This window comes from Siphateles boraxobius, unplaced genomic scaffold (genome assembly GCF_051911475.1).
Source record: "Siphateles boraxobius isolate OS27281-9 unplaced genomic scaffold, OSU_SipBor_1 25, whole genome shotgun sequence".
Lineage (NCBI taxonomy): Eukaryota > Metazoa > Chordata > Actinopteri > Cypriniformes > Leuciscidae > Siphateles > Siphateles boraxobius.
In genome coordinates, this window is record NW_027508866.1 from 35913646 (window position 1) to 35938024 (window position 24379).

At 36.2% G+C, this 24379-nt stretch overlaps 1 protein-coding gene across 6 annotated transcripts in view; it reads right to left on the reverse strand.

The window, feature by feature from the left end:
- Positions 1-24379, reverse strand: part of LOC143750623 (3',5'-cyclic-AMP phosphodiesterase 4D-like) — a 291108-nt gene that overhangs the window by 216349 nt on the left and 50380 nt on the right. For all 6 annotated transcript variants that reach the window (XM_077243791.1, XM_077243790.1, XM_077243787.1 and 3 more), the window contains one exon: positions 213-451. In XM_077243791.1, the coding sequence (XP_077099906.1) occupies positions 213-391 (179 nt within the window). In that variant the 5' untranslated portion in view covers positions 392-451. The remainder of the gene's footprint in view (positions 1-212; positions 452-24379) is intronic.

The following is a 24379-nucleotide window of genomic DNA, read 5'->3' on the forward strand; positions in this document are numbered from 1 at the left end:
ATATATTGATTATCGGCTTTCAAATATATAGAATTATCGGTTATCGGTATTGGCTAAATTTTTCATATCGGTGCATCCTTAGTTTATATGCTGCTGGAGAAAAATGTAACCCAGTATAAATGTGTTTTTAGAAACCAGTAGCTGTGCAACCCCTACTGAAAAGTCCATATTATATGCATCCACAAAAAAAGGCATGATCTGTTTCGGCTCACCTGCCGGTGTCAGCAGATGTGATGGCGATGAGCGGGGGGGTGCGCAGTGCCAGGGTTGTGGGACGGGCGATCGACTCCATCTCTCTGCTGTTCCAGTCATGTTGCTCGGCTTGCCGGAAGACCAGCGGGGGAAGCTGCAGGGTTCGACTGGCGCGTCTGCGCACTTGGATGTGCTCCATGCCTGGCGGGACTCCTTCCTCTGCCTCGGCACCTGGGTACTCTGGGGACCCATCACACACCTGGCACAACACAAACACACACTTGCCGTTTACTAGCGCTCAGGCTTCCACAGAGATGTGTGGGATAGATCATGCAGAGACTGAGAAGTGTTAAGTGCACAGGCCTACAGGTGTGTCTTGCGTTTATGATATTCTGAATGTTCCAATCCAATGACTTCTGACCTGTAATGATAATAACTGCCTGAATCATAATCATACACTGTTTGTTCATTGGCCAGAAGAGAACTGAGCGACTGAGTCTTGTTTCTCCCAAGGGTTTTTTCTAGGGCTGGGTAAAAATATCGATTCATCAATGCATTGCAATTATTTGTTTCTCGATTCAATATCGATTCATCAAATCCTATGAATCGATTCAGCCCACCGGCCAGTGGCGGCGCTGTGGGCAACACTCTAGTGAGAGCGATCGGCGTTGTACAAGATGCACTTTACCAAAACAGCAAGATGACGGACAGCAGCTGCACTCCGTTCAAGCCTGCACCACCAACCAGGGACGTCGTTTAGACCTATTTTAGGGGGGTCTCCATAAGTCTCCGGGAGTCTCCCGCATATTGATAGCGGCTCACTGATGTCCGCAAATTAGTTAAAATCTCCCGAAATCTAGAGCTCGCGAGCTCCAAACCGCGTAGCGCGCGCACGACAGAGAGGGAGAGAGAGAGTCCTTGCGCGTGTGTGCAAATGTGCACACGTGTGCCTCATGAAGCGCTTTTTATTTTATGAGTATGCACATTTTGTGTTTCTGTTTACATTTCTTTTATAACTTGAATGTATAGGAAGAAAGAAATATACTTTCTATTACAGTTACATGCACTTTAGTGGTGTGTTAATAAAGCACCTGTTTGTTACAGTTGTGGTTTGTATTCAACACATGTACAATATTGTACAGTTTGTTCTGCTAAATAAAACATGACAGGAAACATGCTGGGGTCAATTTCTTCTTAAACATTGGTAATACTGCACACATTATTTTAAAATATACTCAGGTACTTAATTACTTGTGTATTTTCTAATTATTGAATCGATATCGAAGCTAATAAATCAATATCGAATCGAAATCGAATCGAAGCCTCAAGAAACAAATTGAATTGTGAAATTCCTAACAATACCCAGCCCTAGTTTTTTCTCCATTCTCTCTGCCACTGTCGCCTTTTTTCCCATTGGCTTTTGGCTTGCTTAAGTTAGGGACATTTAATTTAATATTCCACAATATCATTGATTTGTCTGCATTGACAGCATTATATGAGAACTGAACTGAGCTGGACGATGACGCTTTTCTCCAGAGCGGCTGTATATATAAATTAACTAAATTAATAACTTTTTTACAACAAAAATGAAACATCACTGAACTTACTTAAGCTGGACTGTGACGCTTTTTTCTTTTGGAAACAAACTTTGTTGCATTATTTTCCTGTTATCTCTGTAAAGTTGCTTTGAAACAATATGTATTGTAAAAAGTGCTATATAAATAAAGGTGACTTGACATGATGGTTTGAGTTAGAGTATTTATATTCAATTCACATTTATTTGTATAGCGCTTTTCACAATACACATTGTTTCAAAGCAGCTTTACAGAAAATGTCCACATTACAATTTAGAGTGATCTCTTATCAGAGGAAACTGTCTTATGTATTTCAGAAATTTACATATAACAGTTAGCTAAAACATTATTGATTTAAACAATGTAATAATGTAAGGCAGAAACAATGAGCTCATTGAAGATTATATAGCCTAATTGACTAAGGGGCAGGAAACTACACACACTCTTCCCAGATCAGCCAGTTGTTAAAGTACCAAATCAAAAAGGGAAGATAAAATGACGCAAGCATCATGCAATGCATTAGTTTGCACCATGTGTTGATTTCCGAGACTTTTCAGTTTCTCCTTACTGAAATGTCTCAGAATCTTTCAAAAATGTGGCAAGGCTTTATCAAATCTTTTCAGATCTTTTATGTGATCAAAGTCATAATAATACATAAGACCTAAAGCACATCCCAACCCCCCTTTATATTTGAAAGCCAATAACCAATATATATGCCGATAAATCTAAATCCAAATATTTATGTAATTTTTGAGAGCCTACTTACAAAAACAAAAGTCTCACCATTAAAAGCCCTGTCCCAAACACTTCAATATAAATAAAAAAAAAATTATTTTACACTCCTATGGTCAACTTTCCTTTTTTCTTCATTTAACTAAAAAAGAGCGGTACAACAAATGCTATCATGATATACAGTATTTCCTGTATGATCCTAAAATAGGCTTCCTTTTCACCAAGCAAAATCTGATTTTAGGGTGAAATATGACCTGGATTTGGTCTTGACAAGCTTCATGAGATTCATCCTAGTATAAATAGATTCGCATGAAATGAGTTGGTGGTTATAATGGAGGCACGACCCCAAGATGAATTCCCAAATTAAGTAAATTAATTTCCTTAAAGAGTATGTCAAACCTCTTGGGATTCTTGGGGCTATGAGTCTAAATTTAATCAGCCAAGAGATTGTCCTTTCTTGTGTCATTTCGGTAAAAATATTTGAAAAAATAAAAGGTTTTCTTAATGGAAAAAACATGCAACAAATACAATTATAAATGTAGGCATCTTGTCATATTTTTGTAATGCGCACAATTTAATATTTTCCATGAAGAGAGGCACTTAGTTTAGCTTTACAAAGTAGTCAGACCTTCTCATTGTGTCCAAAGCAAGCGGGGGGGGGGGGGGGCTATCTGAAATAGTGTAATCAAATTCCCCTAAACTTCTGCCTCGCCCCCCTAAAAATGTGTGATTAAATGCAAGCTACACTAATTCGTGTTCGCTTCAGTCTTGTTATAATCAGATTCAGCGCGATCATCTTCAATCCGCAGCGGCGCGCGAGCAGAGTGCACGTCAGAAAAAGAGGACAGGGTGTGTGTGTGTGTGTGTGTGTTCATATTAGCCTCATTGGTCTGTCACTGCTCGTCAATGTCATAATATTTGAAATGACCAATTAAATCAAAGATGACCAATCAAATAGGCGGGCTATATGTTCACAGTAGCTGCTGAGCGTGAATTTTAGCAGAGTGACTGACGCTTATGTTTATGGTCGTCAAGTGCGAGATAAGATGTAGGTAGCTGAACTAAACATTTCATATTTGACAGTTTTTTTAGGTCATAAATCTAAAACGAATGACAAAAATAATCAGGCAAACTAATATACTGAAAATAGGCTTATTTAACGTGATTCATGTTGGCCTAATGTAATAATTAGTTTACAGTCATTGTGACGTGACAAGAAACATTAAAGCCGTTTGCATCATGTTAGGCACAAGATTAATTATGAATGTGTACATGTTGAGATTAATTAATATAATTCAATTTGTAGCCTTCAGTAAATTAAGTAAGTTCATTTTTAGGAGGGGAAGAGACAGGGCAAAATGAGGAGACAGAGAAAAAGAAAGAGTGATGGAGATGAGAGCAGGTATTGACAAATAATCTACTGCCACTGACATGGTTTTAAAGCTATTTCTTATCCTTTTTTGAACTTCAAATGTCTTGAAATGCACACATCAGAGAAATAAAAAAATTTCGAACCCTGCCATCTGCATGTTAATGAAACTAGTTAATAGTGAGCATTAGACACAAAACTAAAGTGTTAACTTTTTTAGTCATAACCTCATTGGGGGCTGAGCCACAGACTGATTCATGTTCCATACAGGTCACAGAAATTTCAGTTCAGTTAGAACCAGATGCATATTTGTATGGATGATTCTAATTTTATTATTTTATATCCAAATGTTGATATTTGTGTTTTAAAAAAGTTTTTGATTGATGTTTTGACTCCTAACCAATTTTCTACATTATGGTTGTCTTTTTATTTGGGCTAGTAAAATTCATTTCGGACTACCAAAATCTGAAGAGTGCCTGCCCGAAGGGCTACCAGCGATTTTTAAATTTTGCGAACCCTGTATGTCAAACATTCTGCCATGCCTCATTAGTTATGGGACATTTAAAGGGATAATTCACCCAAAATTAAAATTCTGTCATCATTTGCTCGCCCTCAAGTTGTTCAAAACTTGTATGAATTTCTTTCTTCTGTTGAACACACAAAAAAAAATATTTTGAAGAATATGGGCAACCAAACACTTGATGGGAAAAAAAATACTATGGAAGTCAAAATATCTTCCTTTGTGTTCAGCAGAAGAAAGAAATTCATTCAGGGTGAGACATTCATACAAATTATGATAGAATTAAAATTTTTGTGTGAACTATCTCTAGAAGCAAGCACACATTCTCCAGAATAAATTAAATCGAATGGGTTCTTTTAAGAAGTGATCTGATAATGAAGGTGACCAAGAAGTCATTCTAGCTGATGACAGTAAGAAGGAAAAGGGAACAAAGAAAATACATTATTCACACACAATACATACAATACAATACTCTTAATTCCCCAGGTATACTCTCTGACGCCCACAAACATCTCTGGAGTGTCACCTAATAGGCTGTGTTCACATTACTAGCACTTTTTCCCAATGTAGTGAACCGATATGTGTGGAGAATCCCATAGGGACTATTGAACTGTGCCGTAACAAGATGGAAAGCATGCTGTCAGAGGAAACGTAACGAAGCCTCTGTGTGTTTGCATTTCCCAAGCTACACCTTATAAAGAGAAAGATTTCTGTGGAATAGAGATGCCATCATTAATTTAGCTTCCACATACTTGCGCGCACACACACACACGCAAAAGTGCTGATATAACTTCATATTTCAAGCTCACTCTCTCTCTCTCTCTCTCTTAATTGGACCAATAACTTAATGCATTAATCATATACGCATGTAAACCAAAAGTATAAAAACATCTTTTAAATTAAAGCTCCTGTCTATTTTCCCTTTTTTGCGGCCCTAATGCACTATTCATTATTATATCGAGTAGCTTGACTGAAGCCTGTGGGCATGTTGAAAGCCACGGCCCCAAACACAAAAAGAATCAAGGGCTTAATTTATAGTCAGAGCAACATCTCACACCGAAGGCACATACAATGAGTCCATGTGACTAAACAAGGGATGGAATTAGCGGCTGGTTGGCTGTCTGGAGACACAATATCTTGAAAACTGCAGAAACACAATAAGATGATGTGCGGCGTTATTATAGAGTCGGAGTCAGATGGGGGTGGGGGGGGGGGTACTTGGGGTTTAAAATAGTCTTTGGCAGTGCCTGTGGAGATGCAGATCACAGCGATGGGCTGAATGCGCGCAGCCGAACAAAGGAGAGAACCCTTTACCTGCGGCTCACGGAGGAACAGCGGCACTTTGTTCTGCTAGACAACAGAGAAAGGGGAAATGTGAGGCTAATGTCAACTATTTGGCAGATGCATTCTGGGAAAGGGGGCGGAGGTTATCGGTTGGGCGTGGGCTTGATCGGTTTGAACATCTTGCTCTGGACAATGGAACATGAATCAATGCTTGAGAGATACTGAAAAACAGTACAGCCAGAACTGATCGATAGACGCTTATAAAAACAGATCTGACAACAAACTACTTATAAAAGATTTCTATTTCAATTAAATGCACTCTTTTTTAACTTTCTGGTCATCTAGGATTTATGAAATGCATCACGGTTTCCACAAAATATGAAGCAGCACTGTTTTCGATATATAATTTGAATTGTTTTCAATACTGATAATAATCATAAATGTTTCTTGAGCATCAAATCATCATATTATACTGATTTCTGAAGGATCATGTGACACTGAAGACTGGAGTAATGAATGGAGAATAATATGCTATATATTCACATAGAAAACAGCTGTTTTAAATTGGAATAATTTTCACAATTTTTACTGTATTTTTGATCAAATAAATCCAGCCTTGGTGAGTAGAAGAGACTTCTTTAAAAAAACATTTAAAAAAAACTTTTGAATGGTATTGAATACATATTTACAATTTACATATACACATTCTGTACTAGATTATTGTTCTAAATATTATCTCATGCAAAAGTAATTTTTAGTACAGAACGTATTGTAAATATGTATACACTACCATTAAAAAAAAATGTAATGTTATTTTGCCATGTTAAGTTGCCTAGCGTATAAAATGCTTTTTCTTGCATTAAATGACATGAATCTTCAGTGGCCCAGATGGTAAATTAATCATAGGTGTACCGTTGCTCTCTGCAAATGTTAAAGCTCCTGCATTGGCTTGCGGTGTAGAAACACGGGTCCCTTCGTCACTGGAGGATGAGCTAAAATATTCATGTCTGTTCACAGTAGCTACTTTCCTTTAAACTCATCGACTGGATATTAAAAGAGCCAGTAGTCAAGTCACTCAGAGAGACTGTTTTCTTGATTTCAAACATACTTACTTGACTTACTCTGCAAGGCAGATGCTGTTTTGTACAAATATTCATCTAATTTCGTGTGTTTATACACAATTTACACCATTATCCCGACCGTCCTTCACAGAGCTGACACACAAGGCCCTATCCCTGACTGTTATTTATCTCTTACTGGATGTCAATGTTTCAGAAAGTGAAAAAACATCCATCCAGAGTGTGAAGAATTACAGGGTTCTGGGAATAAATCCGCAGTTTCATCACTCATCTGTCAGTCGATGAATCCCGGGATTTACAGGAGAGATCGGATCAGCGCAGGACTGTTGTTCACCATTCAAAGGCTGTTCCTGTATATAACCGAGAAGCCATTTACAAGATTAATCTCGTAGATCAGACGGCATGAGTTATCTTTTGGCTTAACCTTCTCCTAGACGCCTTGACTGACTCTGTAGAGACGCATCAGTTAATTTTCTTGAAGGAGGCATTTTCATTACTTTCAAAGATAACATGTGGTTACACTTCATTTCGATAGTAAACTATAGACATTTTACTAGCCATAAGTAACTTTGCAACTACATACATGTCAACTAACCCTTGGGTTAGGGTTACGGTTAGTAGAGTAAGTTGACGTAGTTGCAAAGTTAGTTATAGTCCGTCGAATGTCTGTTGAGGAGCATCAAAATAAAGTGTTAACATATTAAGCAGAAAGGCGACTAATGACTGCTAGTTGACAATGACATATAGTTGCAAAGTGGCTTATAGTTTACAGAATGTAGAGCGGCATGATTAATCAATCAAAGATCATGATCTCGATTTGAACACATACATGACAACGACTGTCTATGTCTATTAAACCTTTGACAAATACGATCAGAGTGAACATTCAGATCCAGAGAGAGCCGTTATCATGTATGAAACAGCTTCACAAACAGTCTTTTCAAACACACAGTATCGTTATTTCTGTTACAAACATTCATATTATCACAGAAGTACTAGAATAAAAATTAAAGTTGATATAAATCAAAATAGAGCAAATCACCTTTTGAAAGTAACTTGATGCTACAAATAACAATTAATTGTATAAATTGTCTAAATTGTTACACCAGTAGGTGGCGATAAGTGACTGTTATAAAATGTATTTGCCATTGAATCATTTATTTAATAGATTCGTTCAAAAAAGCTGATTCATTCAGTAAAGAAGCAAGTGTCTTATTGGCCGCATTTACATCTTATGGTTCAAGTGATCCAAAACCGATTTTTTCCTCCCATGTGGCACAGATCAGATATGATCCATGAATGTAAGCTGGAATAAAACACATGCATTCTGATATTCTCAGATCGGTTTCAGGCCTCATTCATATGTGGGAATAAATCTGATATGAATCAGATACATGCATTTGCGTCTGCCATGTAAGCGGACAGATCGGATATTCCCGTCAATGCGAGTCTTACGTCATTGAAGAAGTGACGGTGGTGAATGATATGGACACCAACCGTGATCACATGACTCAGTCTGCAACAAGGGCTCTCCTCTTTTTTTTCTGCCATAAGAGACCAATGTGATGACCTTTACTGATGGTGCAGAAATCAATATAATCATATGGTTTTATCATTAATCTGTGTCCATTGCAAATCACACCATTTTTACTTCCTTTTCCAGGTCAGTGCATCTAGCTTCGCCAAGGCTAAGTGTAAATGTAGATATCGGATACGGGTCACTTTTAAAAGATGATGTAAGATGGTTGTCGTCAAAAAAAAAAAAATATATATATATATATAATCAACAAATCGGAATTGGGCATCAAGAACTGCAGTATAAATGCTGCCTACGAGTGAGTCATTGAATCATTCACTCAAACTCATTTTTTTAGACAAATTAATTCAAATTGATTAATTTTTTTTTAATAGACAGAAATTAAAATTTTGTCAGATCCTCATCTATTCAGACTTGTGGGAGAATTATTATCTCTATTTGAAAGGAAAAAAACGTGATTCTCAATTTATCCAATCGTGCAGCTCAAGTAGAAAGTCTGTTTGAAATAAAGTCATACCATGCTTGCAACTCTTTTACTTTTGCATGTACTTTTACATGTTACAAGTATTTCATGTTGACTTTAATTGCATCACAGGATAATACAGACGTTACTAACGGAAGATTAACAATGTTAGCATTTGTCTGACATGAGCGCTATTAATAACAGATCATGTGTGCTTGGGTGTGATGACTGATGCTCGGCCCGTGTGTTCAAGGATCATCGATTCAAGTCTGTATTTTCCCTTGGGAAACACATCCATGATGTAGACGTTAATAACCGAGAGGGGGGCAGGAGGGTCCTCATCTGTAGAGGAAAACTACTTGAACCCGCACACACTTGACTCGGTTCGATATCTACATCACAGGCAGAGCCGGAGAACATCGTCTCTTCTTCCTCTCAGCAGTTGATCAGTGTCCATGTCACTTCTGACTTATAGATTCCCACGTGACTTGCAATTAAGGGCCCCTCTGAGGACGCTTTGATGCTTATGTGTAGTTTACCTTTAAAAATCAATCAGAATCACAGGCTGGATGAACTTCCCCACAAATGAAGAATGCTAATCGGTGCATCACAAGAAGTTTGAGAATCGCGTTCTGATGTTGCTTACTCACGCTTAAAAATTAGCATGTTACGATGTTAAAGTGGAATCCAATTATGCAAATGTGTCGCTTTGCCGTCTACGTGTGACCATTAAGATGTTTTATCATTCAGAGCTCCTGCTTGACAGAAACCAAAATGTTTTGCCCTAAAAACATTTTTATCTCCAAGCAGAATTTTTTTTTTTTTTTTACGGTGTTTGTAGCAGGGTTATTATCATTAACTAAAACTATTAAAAACATTACTGTTAATTGAAATTAAGGTGAAATAAAATAAAATATAAATATTAGTTGAAAAATTTAAACTAAACAAAAATTAGACAGGTCCCAATTTTTTAACTGGAAATAAATAAAAACTAAAAATAAACCTAAAACTGAAATAAACCCTAAATAGCAATATTTAAAAATAATAATAATAATAAAATGACAAAAGCACATAGCAAAAATTCTAAAAATTAAACTAAAATTAATAACTAAAACTCAAACTCCACTCAAAATATAAAAATAAAAGCAAATTCAAAATATTAATAAACATTACAATTGTATTAATTAAATTTTTATGGTTTCTTATTATAAGATATTTTTAAAACTATAATAAAACTAAAATAGCAATGGCCAGAACAAATAACCAATTTGCAATTAAGAGTCTGCAATTATTTCCTTCTTAAATAAAAAAATTAAATGGTGACTTTCTTCATAACACACACACACACACACACACACACACACACATACACAAGGGCAAACGAAGAAGCAAAAGGAGATTTAATTATATGAATGTCACAAACCGGCTTGCATCTGTATAAATTTAGACCAGTATGATTATTGCACCGGATATTTACATAGCAGGAAAGACTAGATTTGATCCTAAGGTGTTATGGATGATTGCTATTTGGTTGCTAAGGTGTTCTGTGTTGTTGCTAGATGGTTTCTTAACAGTCCTAGTCAGAAGAGTCTGACCTCAACATATTATGGTCTGGTGGCTCGTAAATCTGTGGTATTTTTTCTCCAGTTTTATCGACTACCAAGTGAAAATGCTGCATCTGATCACTTACATACATTGATAAAGATTTATTCATAAAAATCAAATGACTTGAAGATCAAATCAAATGAAGAGTATATATGCATCATATATATTTTAAAGAGGCACATTTATTTTGACACTATAAATGTTAGCCAAAGTTTGTTGTGCGTGTCTGAGTGCGGATACAAGATTTGCACACTTTAGAGAGCACAAAATACTGAAAGACTTTCTTGATTGTTGAAGACAATCAGACGACTGATGATCTCATGTGCGACTTTTTTTTTTTCATTATTTAGTTTTTAAATAAATAAAAAAAATGTGTTTTATGTTGTGGATGTCCCAATTGAGACTGTTCTATTAAATGTTCATGTTACATTTTAGCAGTATTTGTGAGTTAATAAATATGTTTATTATTTATTATTTAAATATATATATTTCGATGGTCCACTTTCAAGTAACTTTGAAACTACAGTTCTTAGTATAAATGAACACACCCATGCTAAAGTTGACTAAAAAGAGGAATAAAAAATCATCTTTTGTAAATGATCTTAATTTACATTTACATTTATTCATTTAGCTGACGCTTTTATCCAAAGCGACTTACAATTGCTATATTTCAGAGGTCATTATAAATTAATGCCTTAATTTTAAAAAAATGAGGAAAAATCAAACCTTTTTTTACCCTTAAATGATCTTAATGCCTTAATTTAAAAAAATGAGGAAAAATTTTACCTTTTTTAAGGACACCAATTTTCCACCAAAAGATCATCTCTCAATGTAAATCATACCAGCTTAGCTATAGCCTAACTGAAATAAAACCATGCCAATCTCTAGGTATGCTGAAGGGTATGTGTCCGTCGTGATGATTTTTTTATTCCTCTTTTTAGTCAACTTTAGCATTGGTGTATTCACTTATGCTAAGCACTGTACATGTCAACCTATTAACTAACCCGAACCCTAACAGTCTACTAATACTCTAATGAGAGTTAGTTGACATGTTGCAAAGTTACTTACAGTACCATAGCATAGGTGTCTGAAGTGTAAGTAAGTAAATAAACTTTATATATATATATATATATATATATATATATATATATATATATATATATATTATTTATATATTTACCTATCACAGATAAAATCACAAAGTGCTTTACATAGCAATTGTAACAAATATTAACAATTAAAACACATCATACAGAAAACATACAAACATAATAGCTCAGTCAACTGAAAGCTTGTCTGAATAGTACTGTCTTTAGCTGTTTTTTAAAAGAATCAACAGAATCGGCCACACGCAACGACGAGGGCAGGGCATTCCACAGTTTGGGAGCGACTGCATTAAATGAGCGGTCTCCTCGAGTGTTAAGGCGTGTTTTGGGGACCATCAGGAGGTTTTGACCTGAAGAACGAAGAGTGCGGCTGGAAGAATAAGAGGTCAGCATGTCAGCAATATATTGGGGGGCCTGTCCATGTACTGCTCTAACAGTTAAGACTAAAATTTTAAACTCAATTCTATATTTTACTGGAAGCCAGTGGAGATTAAATAAGATGGGAGTAATGTATGCCGTTCTGTTGGTTCCTGTTATTAGCCTGGCTGCTGCGCTTTGCACCAGTTTAAGACGGCTCAGAGAAAATTTGTTAAAACACGTAAAAAAGAATTACAATAATCTAGCCGTGAATGATCAATTAGCTATGTCAATTAGAATGATCATGGTAGCTTTAGGTAGTATATATCACAGTTTAGAGATATTTCTCAAATGACCATTTGAAAATTTCTCAATTTCTGACCATCTGTCTAGAATGACCATCCAGAGACATCGATTGGTCGAACAAAACACCCAGGTTTCATCTGGACGGACGAGTCCAAGGAACAGAGGTGTTGTTTAATTTGGGGTAGTTTTTGTTCTGGAGCAATGATCAACGTTTCAGTCTTTTTTGTATTCAGTTGTAAATAATTATTATATAACCAGGTCTTAATGCACGACAGGCATTCTAATAAATCGGTTAATTTACCTAACTCTGACTCTTTGAAAGAGCAATACAGCTGAATATCATCAGCATAAAAGTGATAAGACACATTATTAAAATTACAAATTATTTCACTAAGGGGGCTAATATACAATAAAAAACAAAATTGGACCTAAAATTGAGCCCTGAGGAACTCCATATGAAAGCGGGGTCATGTCTGACAAAATGTTGTTTACGGACACACAAAATGATCTATCACTCAAGTATGAAGTGAACCATTTTAGAACATACCCAGAAAATCCCATTTCATTACGCAGACGATTTATCAGAACTCCATGATCCAATGTATCAAATGCCGACGATAAGTCAAGTAAAAATTAGCACAGTGTATTGACCAGAATCAGCAGCCATCAAAATGTCACTAGATAACTTAAGAAGCGCAGTCTCAGTAGAATGGATTTGATCCATTCCATTGATCAAGTGTAATCTAATATTGATCATATGCCCCAGAATTAAATCAAACCGTATCGCAGCATGTTTTGAGGTATCAGCAAATATTATAAGAGAGTAAATGTCAGATCAAATCGTGATGAAACTCATGATCTGAGGATTCATTCATGTCACAAACGTTTGATTTAGTAGTTAAATTCTTACACTAGGGGTTTGTTCTGCATCCATTTCCACCATCATTCTCTAGAAACATCGTATAGTCTAATGGCTCTTTCGGTCCATTTAAGACCCATTAAATATGTAGCAATCATTTCTAAAAGAGTATAATTGTTTCTGCCAAACGAGAATGCAATGCGTTTTCTTCAAAACGATCAACATAACGACCTCCATGTCAGATAGAAAGCACACTTGAGTCTTTTTCCATTAGCCCAGGATTGGCTCCAAAACCATATGTCCCAGAAAGCACAACTGTAATCCCAGTCAAACCTTCAGAGAGATGACTACTACAAGTGCCGTCGGTAGGTTGTTGGTTCTGTTTTTGAAGCAATATCTTCGTCTAAGCCTTCAGTCACGTTATATTTTTAGACATGTGAGGCAAGTCAGGCGACAAACTAAAGAAACCCGACTGTCAGCTGGAATAAGAGATACCGTACAATCCTTCAGCAATCCTGCAAACTCTCATTAACATGTTAATAGCATAAAGTAAGCCAGTGTAACAGAGCTGAGTGATCTCGAGCTATTCTGATAAAGCTTCAAAACAAACATTTCTCCTGTCAATATCACTGTACAACTGTAATTTCTGTGCTTGTAATGATAGCTTAAACAATCACCAACCATTTAAATATGAACTACATACTGTAATAAGTTTTCTTTGGTGCCTGATGGATTAGTGCCATGAATAAAACTCATAACTAATGCGAAATTCATGATTCATTTCGAAACCTCAGCATATTTTATAACCCTTGAGAGCTTAAGTGTTTTAAAGGGGGCATAGCATGGAAAATAGGATTCGCTCTTGCTATGTAGACACATTAATATTTATAATGCAATGCTATTTTCTCAGTCCAACCAGACTGTTTACAAAAAAAGCAAGCAATAAATGGGTCATTAATTGATGTTGCAACCATAACCACGTCAACTCAATCCCCGCTATTAAAGTCCCCTGTGGTGAAAGTCAAGCTTTTAAATGTTGTTTATATGTCTATGAGGTGTTTTTAATATGCTTTAAGACAAACTATGTGCAAATTCATAAGTCGACACCATTGCTGAGTATTTTCTCCTTAAAACTGCAGTGAACCAAAGACAGTCTCAAAAACACAGTTTGAAAACTACCTTGTAACCAATCAGATCAACGTGTGATCGTCAACGTGTGGATATCTAAGCTGAGTGAGTGGAGGCGGGGCTCATTTGCATATTCATAGAACCGTGTAAACTAAATGAGGCAAGGGTGTTGAGTTACATTCAAGATATTTTAAAGGGACAATGTGTAGTTTTTAGGTATTTTATTATCTAAAATCAATATTTTTATTCATAAATATATCCTCAATGGTTTACAAATACCTCTGCCAATTATCTGACTTATCCTCGTAAACGAAGAATTTATTATCTTTATGTCGTTCCGCCATCTTGAAAAACTATAATAGCAGAGAAGGTCAAAAAGTACTAGGCCAACGCGTTTCCACAACGTGTTTTCGTTCAGAGCCAGCATCACGTGACTGAAAGCAGTAGAAACGGAGGAGCAGAGCAGTGAGAGGTGCTTCACGGCCCCGGCAAGTTTAAAAGCTGCATTGCACTGTTATTTTTAATGGTATACATATGCCGAGCCACAGGAGAAGAAATCCTCGTCGCCAAAAAAGTCCAAAATTGAACGTAAAAGGAAACGTGACCGGAGATTACAAAAAACAAGAGTCAATGTCAGGATAGCTTTTTCCAGGTTGAAAGAGCTAATGCAGGAAGGCTAAGTCAATATTACAGTCTTAATGACATGCTTTTTTTCATTGCTTGGTTGTGTACTTTATTTTATAGACAGTAGAACATTTATAGTTAAAAGATAAACTGGCTCTTTGATGAATAGCAGCTATTGAATAAAGTTAAGAAGGCGCTAAAAACAAGGTTTGTAAGTTTACTTTTTGTAACCTAGTAATTTGATAAAAAGATATTTTAATAGAGCATATGATTGTTCTTGCATTGCATGAAGACATTTTTTTCCCAAGGAAAAAACGCTTAAATATGTCATTTTGGTGATCAAAGAGGAGTTTTAAGGGATGTAATAATTGATTACAGGGGGACTTTAACATAATTTTCCGGCAATCTATGTTCTTACTGTTATACGGTAGGGGGGCACACAGGTGAAGAAGCAAAAACAAGCGATAGAAGCATTGCTGACGCACATGTGAAATAACACGATTATGAAACATTAAACAGCATATAAATCAAAACTGCCTAATGTTACTGAATGAAATGTTGAACCCATGAAGAGGAAACGACAAAGGGTGTTGATGGTCTCGATCTACTGCATCTGTGTTTGATCATCGCTCTGAATCCGATTCGGACGTAGTCTTCGACAAAAACACGTTTTTCTCAGCGTTTTTCTTTAAAATGTTGCTTTTTTTATTATTAAAACTTGCATTCAAGTGTTGATAAAAAATGCATGATACTAGAATTAAATGTTATTGATTATTTTATTGTTTGTTTAAAAGCAGAGGGTTTGTTCTTTCTTTTGATATATTGCATGTTCGGATATTCATATAACAAAATATTCTAGGGGGCATACAAGTTTTGCTGGTGGGGAAAAAGTTTATAGACGACATCTCATTTACACATCACCAGCTATGCAGTATTTAGCAGCCAATAACAGTATGGTAACCAATCAATACAGAGATCACGATTCACAACACAACTTTAATTCCAAGCGTCTAATGGAAAAGGAAAATACTACAAATATGCATTGTATGTATGAAATATGGCTCCTGTAAAGCACTGAAATTAATAGAGTCGTAATGGTCAGTGGAATGTGTGTGTGAACCAAGGGAAAGATTTGCTAAAGCTCTCAATCCTGAGCGAATCTTTTACACATCTCAGTAGAGCATGACGCTGTGAGTCCACAACAGCAGAACGATGTTCACCCCTGCACCCATCCAAGGTCGTAACTTGTGATTCATAAAGTCTATTGCTCAAAGGTTGCTCTTTCATAGCTCAGGGGATTTCTCTGTTCTGCTAATGCAAGTATCACTACTATTGCTCATACCTACAGTTCATGATTTGAACAATAAAAGTCACCATCACATCAAAATTGACCATTACATAACATAACGGTGTTTATTATAAATGATTTATCCATGCACGTCATTATAGTTAATTCATGTGCAAAACTTTAACCTTCCCTCCCCCTCAAAAAGCCATCTGTTCTTTTCATGACGTGCGTCTCGGCGGATGATGAGACTAAAAATAATCCGCAAATTACTGCAAACTGGCATTCTCCATTTAGGCCCCGTTTACACCTGGTATTAAAGGTTCCGTATTATATAACTTTCTCAAGTTTTATTTTAAGTTCTGATGTCCTTAAGAATATATATTTGTGGTATAAGTACCAAAAAACATCTCAATATATGTTTATAGCTAATTTCTCGGGAGCTCTGCCAAGAACAGCTTGATTTTGGCCTGTCTACTTAATATTCATGAGCCTCTCTTCTGATTGGCCTGTTGTTTTCTGAGTGACCCACCATTGGTGGGGGCGGAGACTGAGTAGTTCTGACATCACATTTATACGGAAGTCACAACGGCTCGTGAAAAGGCACAGATACTTTATCCATCTGTGTGCATTTGTCTGTGGATCGACTGTTTTGAAACTTATATGGTATTTTCATAGAGCCTAGACCTCTGTTATCATGAAAAAAGCCAGAAAATTTCAGTTGTGACAATATCGGACCTTTAAGATGTTTTGGGGGGGGGGGGGGGTTGATCGGTTCACAAGTGTACAGTGCTAAATACCGGTGTAAACGGTTTTGAGCTTGTCCACTTTCCATATCTTCCAGAGGTAGTTGAAAACGCATTTGATCAGATTGCTTTCGTAGTGTAGACGCTCATGAGGTCGAATGTGTTCAAACAGCCACAAAAGACCATCTTCTGACCAGATGAGTGAATATTATGGGAAACGCTCTAGCTAGACGGGATTTAAACTTTATCAACTGAAGACCCAAGTTTGGTTTGAAGATGAAAAATTTATCAAACACAATGTTCTCTCACCATTCCTGATTTTGTTCGCCTGTCAGAGCAGAAACTAAAGCTGTTGATCTCACTTAATGGTCTCTGGTCGCGTTCATATGTAAATTGCGTGAGCTTATTTTATCCATTAGATCAAAAGATCTGAAAAAGTCCATACATTTACACGCCCATAGACCCTCCCCTCAAGGAAATCAGGACAGAAGTGGTTGAAAGTGGACAAAAGAGACGGATTAAAACAACAGGTGTAAACTGGGATGTGTCTCTCGTCTACTTGTGATCTGATAAACAAAAACACATCTTAACACCAGGAGTAAACAGGCCTAGTTAGCAACGCCCAACTACGATACAATCAATTCCCAAGGATGAAATCAAATCCCACCCTATATTTTTTCCAGAAGCCGTTTCACTAGGATATACGTCACAATAGCGAAGAAAAGACCGTTTCATGCAAACTTTGAATTTGTGCAAGTTATCCCACAACATTTGTACTAAACAACAGTGTTTTTATTGTTAAATATTGGAAAATTTTAAACTAAAACCAACTTTATTTTAGTTATTTGCCAAGGCAACATTTCTAATCTTTCCACAAATTATAAAATATTCGCCTAATAATGCGCAATAAAACTAGTTACAAAAATAAAGTCCAGTTAACAAACAGTAAAGACTATAGCGCTATAATGAATGTTCAGTCCATACATTGAGGGCAATGAGATAAACAGGGTAACAATAAACCCTTTAATTCACTTAAAGCAATAATTCAGGGTTACCTCTATGGAGGTAGTTTTGTTTCTTTATTATTCAATCAAAAAAAATATTTTCAATTAAAAAAACCTTCACTTCAATAAAAGAAAAACTTTTCAATCAAAGAAAAAAAGTATTTGAATCCAAAATTATATTTGAGACTCAAAAAAATACATTTGAACACTGCTTTGCTTTGATTGAAAATGTTTTCTTTGACAGAAGTCCGTTTTGTTTTGTTTAAAGCAACCTTTTTAATTGAAGTAACATTGTTTTTTGATTGGACCATATAATAGGTAGGACACTTGCTGGCAAAAAGCTTGCTGGCGAGTGGCGAACATGACTTCTTTGTCAGAAAGATGTCGTTGGTGTAGACACTTGTCAATCAAACATGTCTGACCAATAGAGAAGCACCCGCCCACTGCGGAACGTTTGCGTCAAAATGATTCAATCAAAAAAATTCGAACTTCAAAACTTTTTGCACTTAAAAAAAAAAAGTGATTCAAACGAAAAAATCTGAACTTCAAAACTTTTTTCACTTAAAAAAAAATGATTCAATCAAAACAATTTAAACTTCTAAATTTTTTTCACTTCAAATAAAAAAAACAAAAACAACGAAAAAACACATTCTCTTCAATATTTTTTTTATTCACGGGGTAATAGTTTTTTTGCATTTGAACAGTTTTTTCTTTGATTGAAAATATTTTTTTTGATTGAAACAACTTTTTTGGAATTGAATGATTAAGACACAAATGTCCTACCCATGTATGGCCCAAACACAAAAAAGATTACTTCAATCAAAGAGAACATTTTCAATAAAAAAAAAAAAAGTGTTCAAATGCAATTTTTGGAGTCTCAAATATTTTATTTGCATTCAAAAAAGATTTTCTATTTTTGAAAATGTTTATCTTTTCATTGAAGTGACTTTTTTATTAATTCTGTTGTTTGTTTGAAGCAACTTCATTTTTGATTGAATGATAAAGACACAAATGTCCTGCCTATTATATGGTCCAATCAAAAAACAATGTTACTTCAATTAAAAAGGTTGCTTTAAACAAAACAAAACGGACTTCTGTCAAAGAAAACATTTTCAATCAAAGAAAAGCAGTGTTCAAATGTATTTTTTTGAGTCTCAAATATATTTTTGGATTCAAATACTTTTTTTCTTTGATTGAAAAGTTTTTCTTTTATTGAAGTGAAGGTTTTTTTAATTGAAAAAATATTTTTTGATTGAATAATAAAGAAACAAAACTACCTCCATATACCTCAGGCTAAGGAGCAAAATGCTTTCTGAAAGAATCAGCAATCAGACGAGGGTGAATAATCAAGCTGTGTTTCAGGAGGAAAGTTCAGATAAACAGCCTGCATTAAGTGAACGAGCAAATGAGAGTGGCGTAAAGAAGGAATGAGAGAAGGAAGAGTGATGTCGACGCGTATCGCTGCGAGCGCTGGGGATGTAAATGTGTAGCTGAGGGCTTTATAAAGTCTGTGGCTGCTGTACAGCGGATAAATGTTGCATCCATTCAATTCAACGTGATGTAGAAAAGATTTAAGGATTCATTTGAAACCCAGAGCAACAACTGAAGGTGAGGAATGACTTGCAAGATGAAAATGTCACTTCAGGTCACACAGCTGCACAAGAGCTTCAATTTATGATTGTAAAAAAATCTGACTGGATGAGCCAGTCTCAGTCATATGTACTGGTGATTCAATATTAATGAGTCAACAAATCTACAGTTATGATTACTACAGTTAACTTTTTATTTAAAAAAATCTTTTTTTAATAATGTATTGTTGTTGCCGTCATTTAATATACTATAGAAAATTAATTTCCAAATCACTGTTTATGTCTTGTTTTCCTGTACAAATGTCTAAACATTCTTAAATCAAGTCTTGCTTTGATATATATATATTAGTATACACACACACACATTATACAATTAGAAACTTTTGTTAGATGCAATTAATCGATTTATATATATATATATATATATATATATATATATATATATATATATACACACATATACATATATACATAACATCCACGCACAACCACAGGGACGTAACAATATTTACAAACTATTATGTTAGATGAGATTATTTAAAATAATATATTCAAAATTTAGTGGGTTTTTGCTAGGGGGAATCTGCCAATGTGGTCAGAAAAATAAACTAAAATAATAAAATATTTAACTAAAGTGACCCCATTTGCAGATTCTTCTTTTAAGTGTAAACTCACATTATTTTTTATCAGTTTTTCAGAAAACAACATCTAACATCCTGAGTAATTTTGCTTCTCAAGTAAATGTGTCTTGATCAAAGAGTGTTTATTCATAGTGGAAAACAAGATAAAAAAATACTGAGGAAGAAACTTCTTTTTTTCAGTGTAGAAGCAATAAGCCGCTCGAGGACGCTTGTTTATGAGGTATTGTTACACACAACGTGAAGCGGAGGCTTACTGGTTTATTAAATCAATAGCATAGAAATAAATGAGAAAATAATCTGCATATAAGCACTATCACATGCAGAGCCCTTTATTAAATGCAGAGGGTATTTCCCTCTGGTGTGGAGAATATCTCTTAACGGCCATCTCCATTTCACCAGGATCCTCATGAGATCGGAATAGGAATAATAAATGGTAAATGATCCCTACAGATTGAAATGGTGAGTCTGATCTGAGTGTGAAACTTGCAGATCGTTACTGCATAGCCAGAGGCTATTATTTTCAATTAGGTGCTTAATCGTTTGAATAATGTTAACGACTGAAAATAGTCTGATGATGCATGAAGAGTGAAAGATAAACAGCATGTACATGATGCTTGCAGCTGTGTTTATTTCTTTATTTATTATGTTATTTCATGCTGAAGGTTACACCATGTTCAATTGTTAGTATGACGCCTTTCAGCGGCTCTGAAAATGCCAAAAAGTACATTTCTAGTCCTTTGAAATAGACAGAGCCTTGGTGTGTCACTCTCACTCTAAAAAATAACTTTCCAAAGAGGGTTTTATAGCCTTTTATTTCCTGATTCCAACAGGAACCTCTGCGAGTTTAGAAAACATTCAGGCACTTTGTAATACCCAGGTTGGCTTCACTTTTTACAACATGAAATGACATTCTCAACCATTTTACTTTCATTATATGAATACACAGGATATTAGATATTGGATTCTAACTCCCGTTTGGATGCTGTCCTGTTCAAGCAGGGCTCGAAATTGGGACCATTTTGGTCGCATATGCTCCTGAAATTTAATCTGTGCGAACTAAAAATATATTTGGGAGCATTTGTGCGAGTGCAATAATGGTTGTGGTACGACCTGTTTTTATTTCTCAACAAAACATTCGCAAATTACTGCACAGTGTGTACCTTATGTGCGCTGATATACGGTGGCCGGACCATCATTCCATCCAACGATTATATCCAATCAAACTTCATCCTTACGTTCCTAACTTTACAGCAGATTTTAGATTGGTTAATATTAGCTGTCAATCACTCCCACTCACAAACGCCGCGCTCCGTTGTCACGTGACAGGGAGCTGACTACCGCGCGAAATTTAAAAGGCTGAATAAGGGAGGAGATGAAACGAGGTTTTCCTGCATTGATTTTTTTGGCGGCCGCCAAAGCCTTATTTGATCGGTGAGTGTCTTGCTCTCCCTTATGCCGAGTTCAGACTGCGCGATTTTAGCCCCGATTTTGGCTCGCCGACAGGTTTTGAGAAATCGCCGACAAATGCCCGAAATCACAGGCAAACCGGTGCTCGTTCACGCGAGTGACAATCACGCAGTGTGAATGAGCAAAGACGCGATCTGAGAGAATCGTCGACGATTCGCCGACGCCCGTGAGATATTTGGCATGCTAAATATCTGGACCTGTCGGGGATTCACAATCCTGCTGTGTGAATGTGTTCTGACTGAAAACTACATCGGCGATGACAGACCGCCAATGAGAGAGCAAGATACAGGACAGCAGGCTGTTCGGGGAGGAGTTATAGACCAGAATATCAGCATTTTAATACTGTTTCACGTGGAGCATTCGGAGATTGTTTTCCTGAATTACCGCAGGTAATTGTGTAAATTGTGCAACAAAAAAAAAAGAAATGTTTTCTTATCTCTGAAAAGCGTTCCGCACATTCAGCTGACATAAACCACAATTCCAACAAACAAAACAAACTATCCAGTGATGAAATGTTTTCTGTGTTGACACGGATCTTGTGCGATGTCCTAAACTGCTGGGATAATTAGGGCTGCAACAACTAATCGATAAAATCGATTATAATCGATTATGAAAATCGTTGTCAACGAATGTCATTATCGATTAGTTGGTCTGCTTACGTCACGGGGAGCGTTTACTGGTACGCACACACACGCAAGGTCTCTCTCCCTCAGGCGCTCTGCCGAGCGCGCGCGCTACACGGTTTGGAGCAGTCTCTTCTGTCTCGCATGCGCGCTCTTGCTTGCGCGCTCTAGATTTCGGGAGTTTGAACTAATTCGCGGGCATCAGGGAGCCGCAATCAATATGCGGGAGACTCCCGGGACTTCCGGGATCTTGGGATGTCTGTATTTTGTCTCGAGCATCAGGTTGCGCAATCAGTTCGCTCGCAACGATAGTGATGGATTAAAATAGCGCTACCGCAGAAATAGGTTAAATTAAAACGGTCTTTACAAAGCGAAGCACTAAATATAAAGGCAGTTAATAACAGCAGCAGTAAAATATTGTTTTTTAGTCACTGTAGTCAGTGGTTTTCAGCGAATGCTTGTGCACTAATGCATAATTTCTCCTGTCCTTTACTCAAGCCTGTTAGCTTGCTGGGTAACGTTACCTCCATTCCGTTCTCTTTTTATAGCATTTGTCTACTAAGTTTTAATTGTTTTTCAAACGCGATCTACTGCGGCTCTACGTTCACACAATTGTTTTCAGTCTTTCTATATTTATTTAATCAATTTATCCTTATATTATTCTTTTATATATTATATATAATATATATTATATTCTTTATCCTTATATTCCTTATATATAATTAATTTTAAATAAAAATTAAATGAATTATATATTTTAGATGTTTTTAGTTTGTTTTTAGTTCAGATATTCACATCTGAACAACATGTCTGTGTAAATTTGTTTTAACAAAAATTGTGTTAAAACATAATATGTTTTATATCATTTTTTTAACAATAATCATGTTTGTCAACTTGCCATCAGCAATTATCATTAAAAACAATGCAAATATTGATATTAGTAAAACTCAATGTGTGGCTTTTGCACTTTTTAAAGTACACTTTTACACATAAATACCCTGATTTACGGTTTTATTTAGTTATAATAAAAAAAATCTAATTTAATTTCTATCCGATTAATCGATTAATCGAAAAAAATAATCGTCCGATTAATCGATTATCAAAATAATCGTTAGTTGCAGCCCTAGGGATAATCACACTGCAATGTGTGCCGTAGCCTACACGTCCGCTAATGACACGTGCGATTTAATGACTCCTTTGAACTGATTCCAAGGGCGTAGGTTTAGGGGGGGACGCTGGGTACTAGTCCCAATCAATATTTTGAGATGACAAATTTGTCCCCACCAATATTTAGCAAGCTCCTTTGAACTGCTAGTTTGATATTTGCGCTGCATTTGGATCGATTCCAACGGCCAGGACGACGACAGTACAAGATACGCCGTAATTTGATTGGCGGCGGGTTATCTGACGGGCAGGCTACCCGCGCGGGCCGGGACTACTTTTTGTGCTTGCACTCACTGGCAGCGAGCGGGTGGTTTATGCGTGTGTGCGCGCGTGACGACGCCGATGGTAAGTTACCAGGGCTGTCACTCTGCCTGCCATATACAAAGGCCAGAGTAAAACATTTTAATATTCCGTTTTTTTGCCCCTTTTTGTACTTTGTAGATCAGCTATGTCACCCAAGAAGAAGAAAGGGGACATACGAAGCTTTTTCATAAAGCAGAGTGTAAGTAGGCAAAAATAACTAGCCACACAAATAACTAGTAGTAGCAAACAGTGACTGACCAGGCTTTCAAATGCAGATTCTACTGTGGAAAATAGTATTAACTGGTGATCCTGGTTACCCAGGATATTGTTACAGTTAAACCTAGCTTCTGCAATCTTTCAAGGTTAGGAGCATTAATTAGGGGTGTGCAGCACGGATAGACTCATAGAAGTCGCGCTATCATGATAGAATGCTACGAAGTCACTGAATGTTAATTAGCCTACCTTAACTTAGAATCTTGCAGTCATAAACAGTGGATCATCTGAGACATTTTTTGTTTCTACATTCTGTTTATGTAATGTATTTGTGAGTGTAGCCTACTTGCTAGACACATGTGCTGGAAAAACATGTTGGCAATGTTAAAAAAGCGAAAGTGAACACTGTTGGTTATTCAAATATAATGAATCTTTACTTGATTGATAATATCCAAATAACAATATCTGGTAGGAGGGTTAAACTTGCTAGCCATAGGATAGACTACAAAATTAATTAACCATTTTGTATGCAGGAAAGACAGCATCAAACCACAACAGATTTACATTTATTCATTTAGCAGACACTTTTTATCCAAAGCGACTTACAAT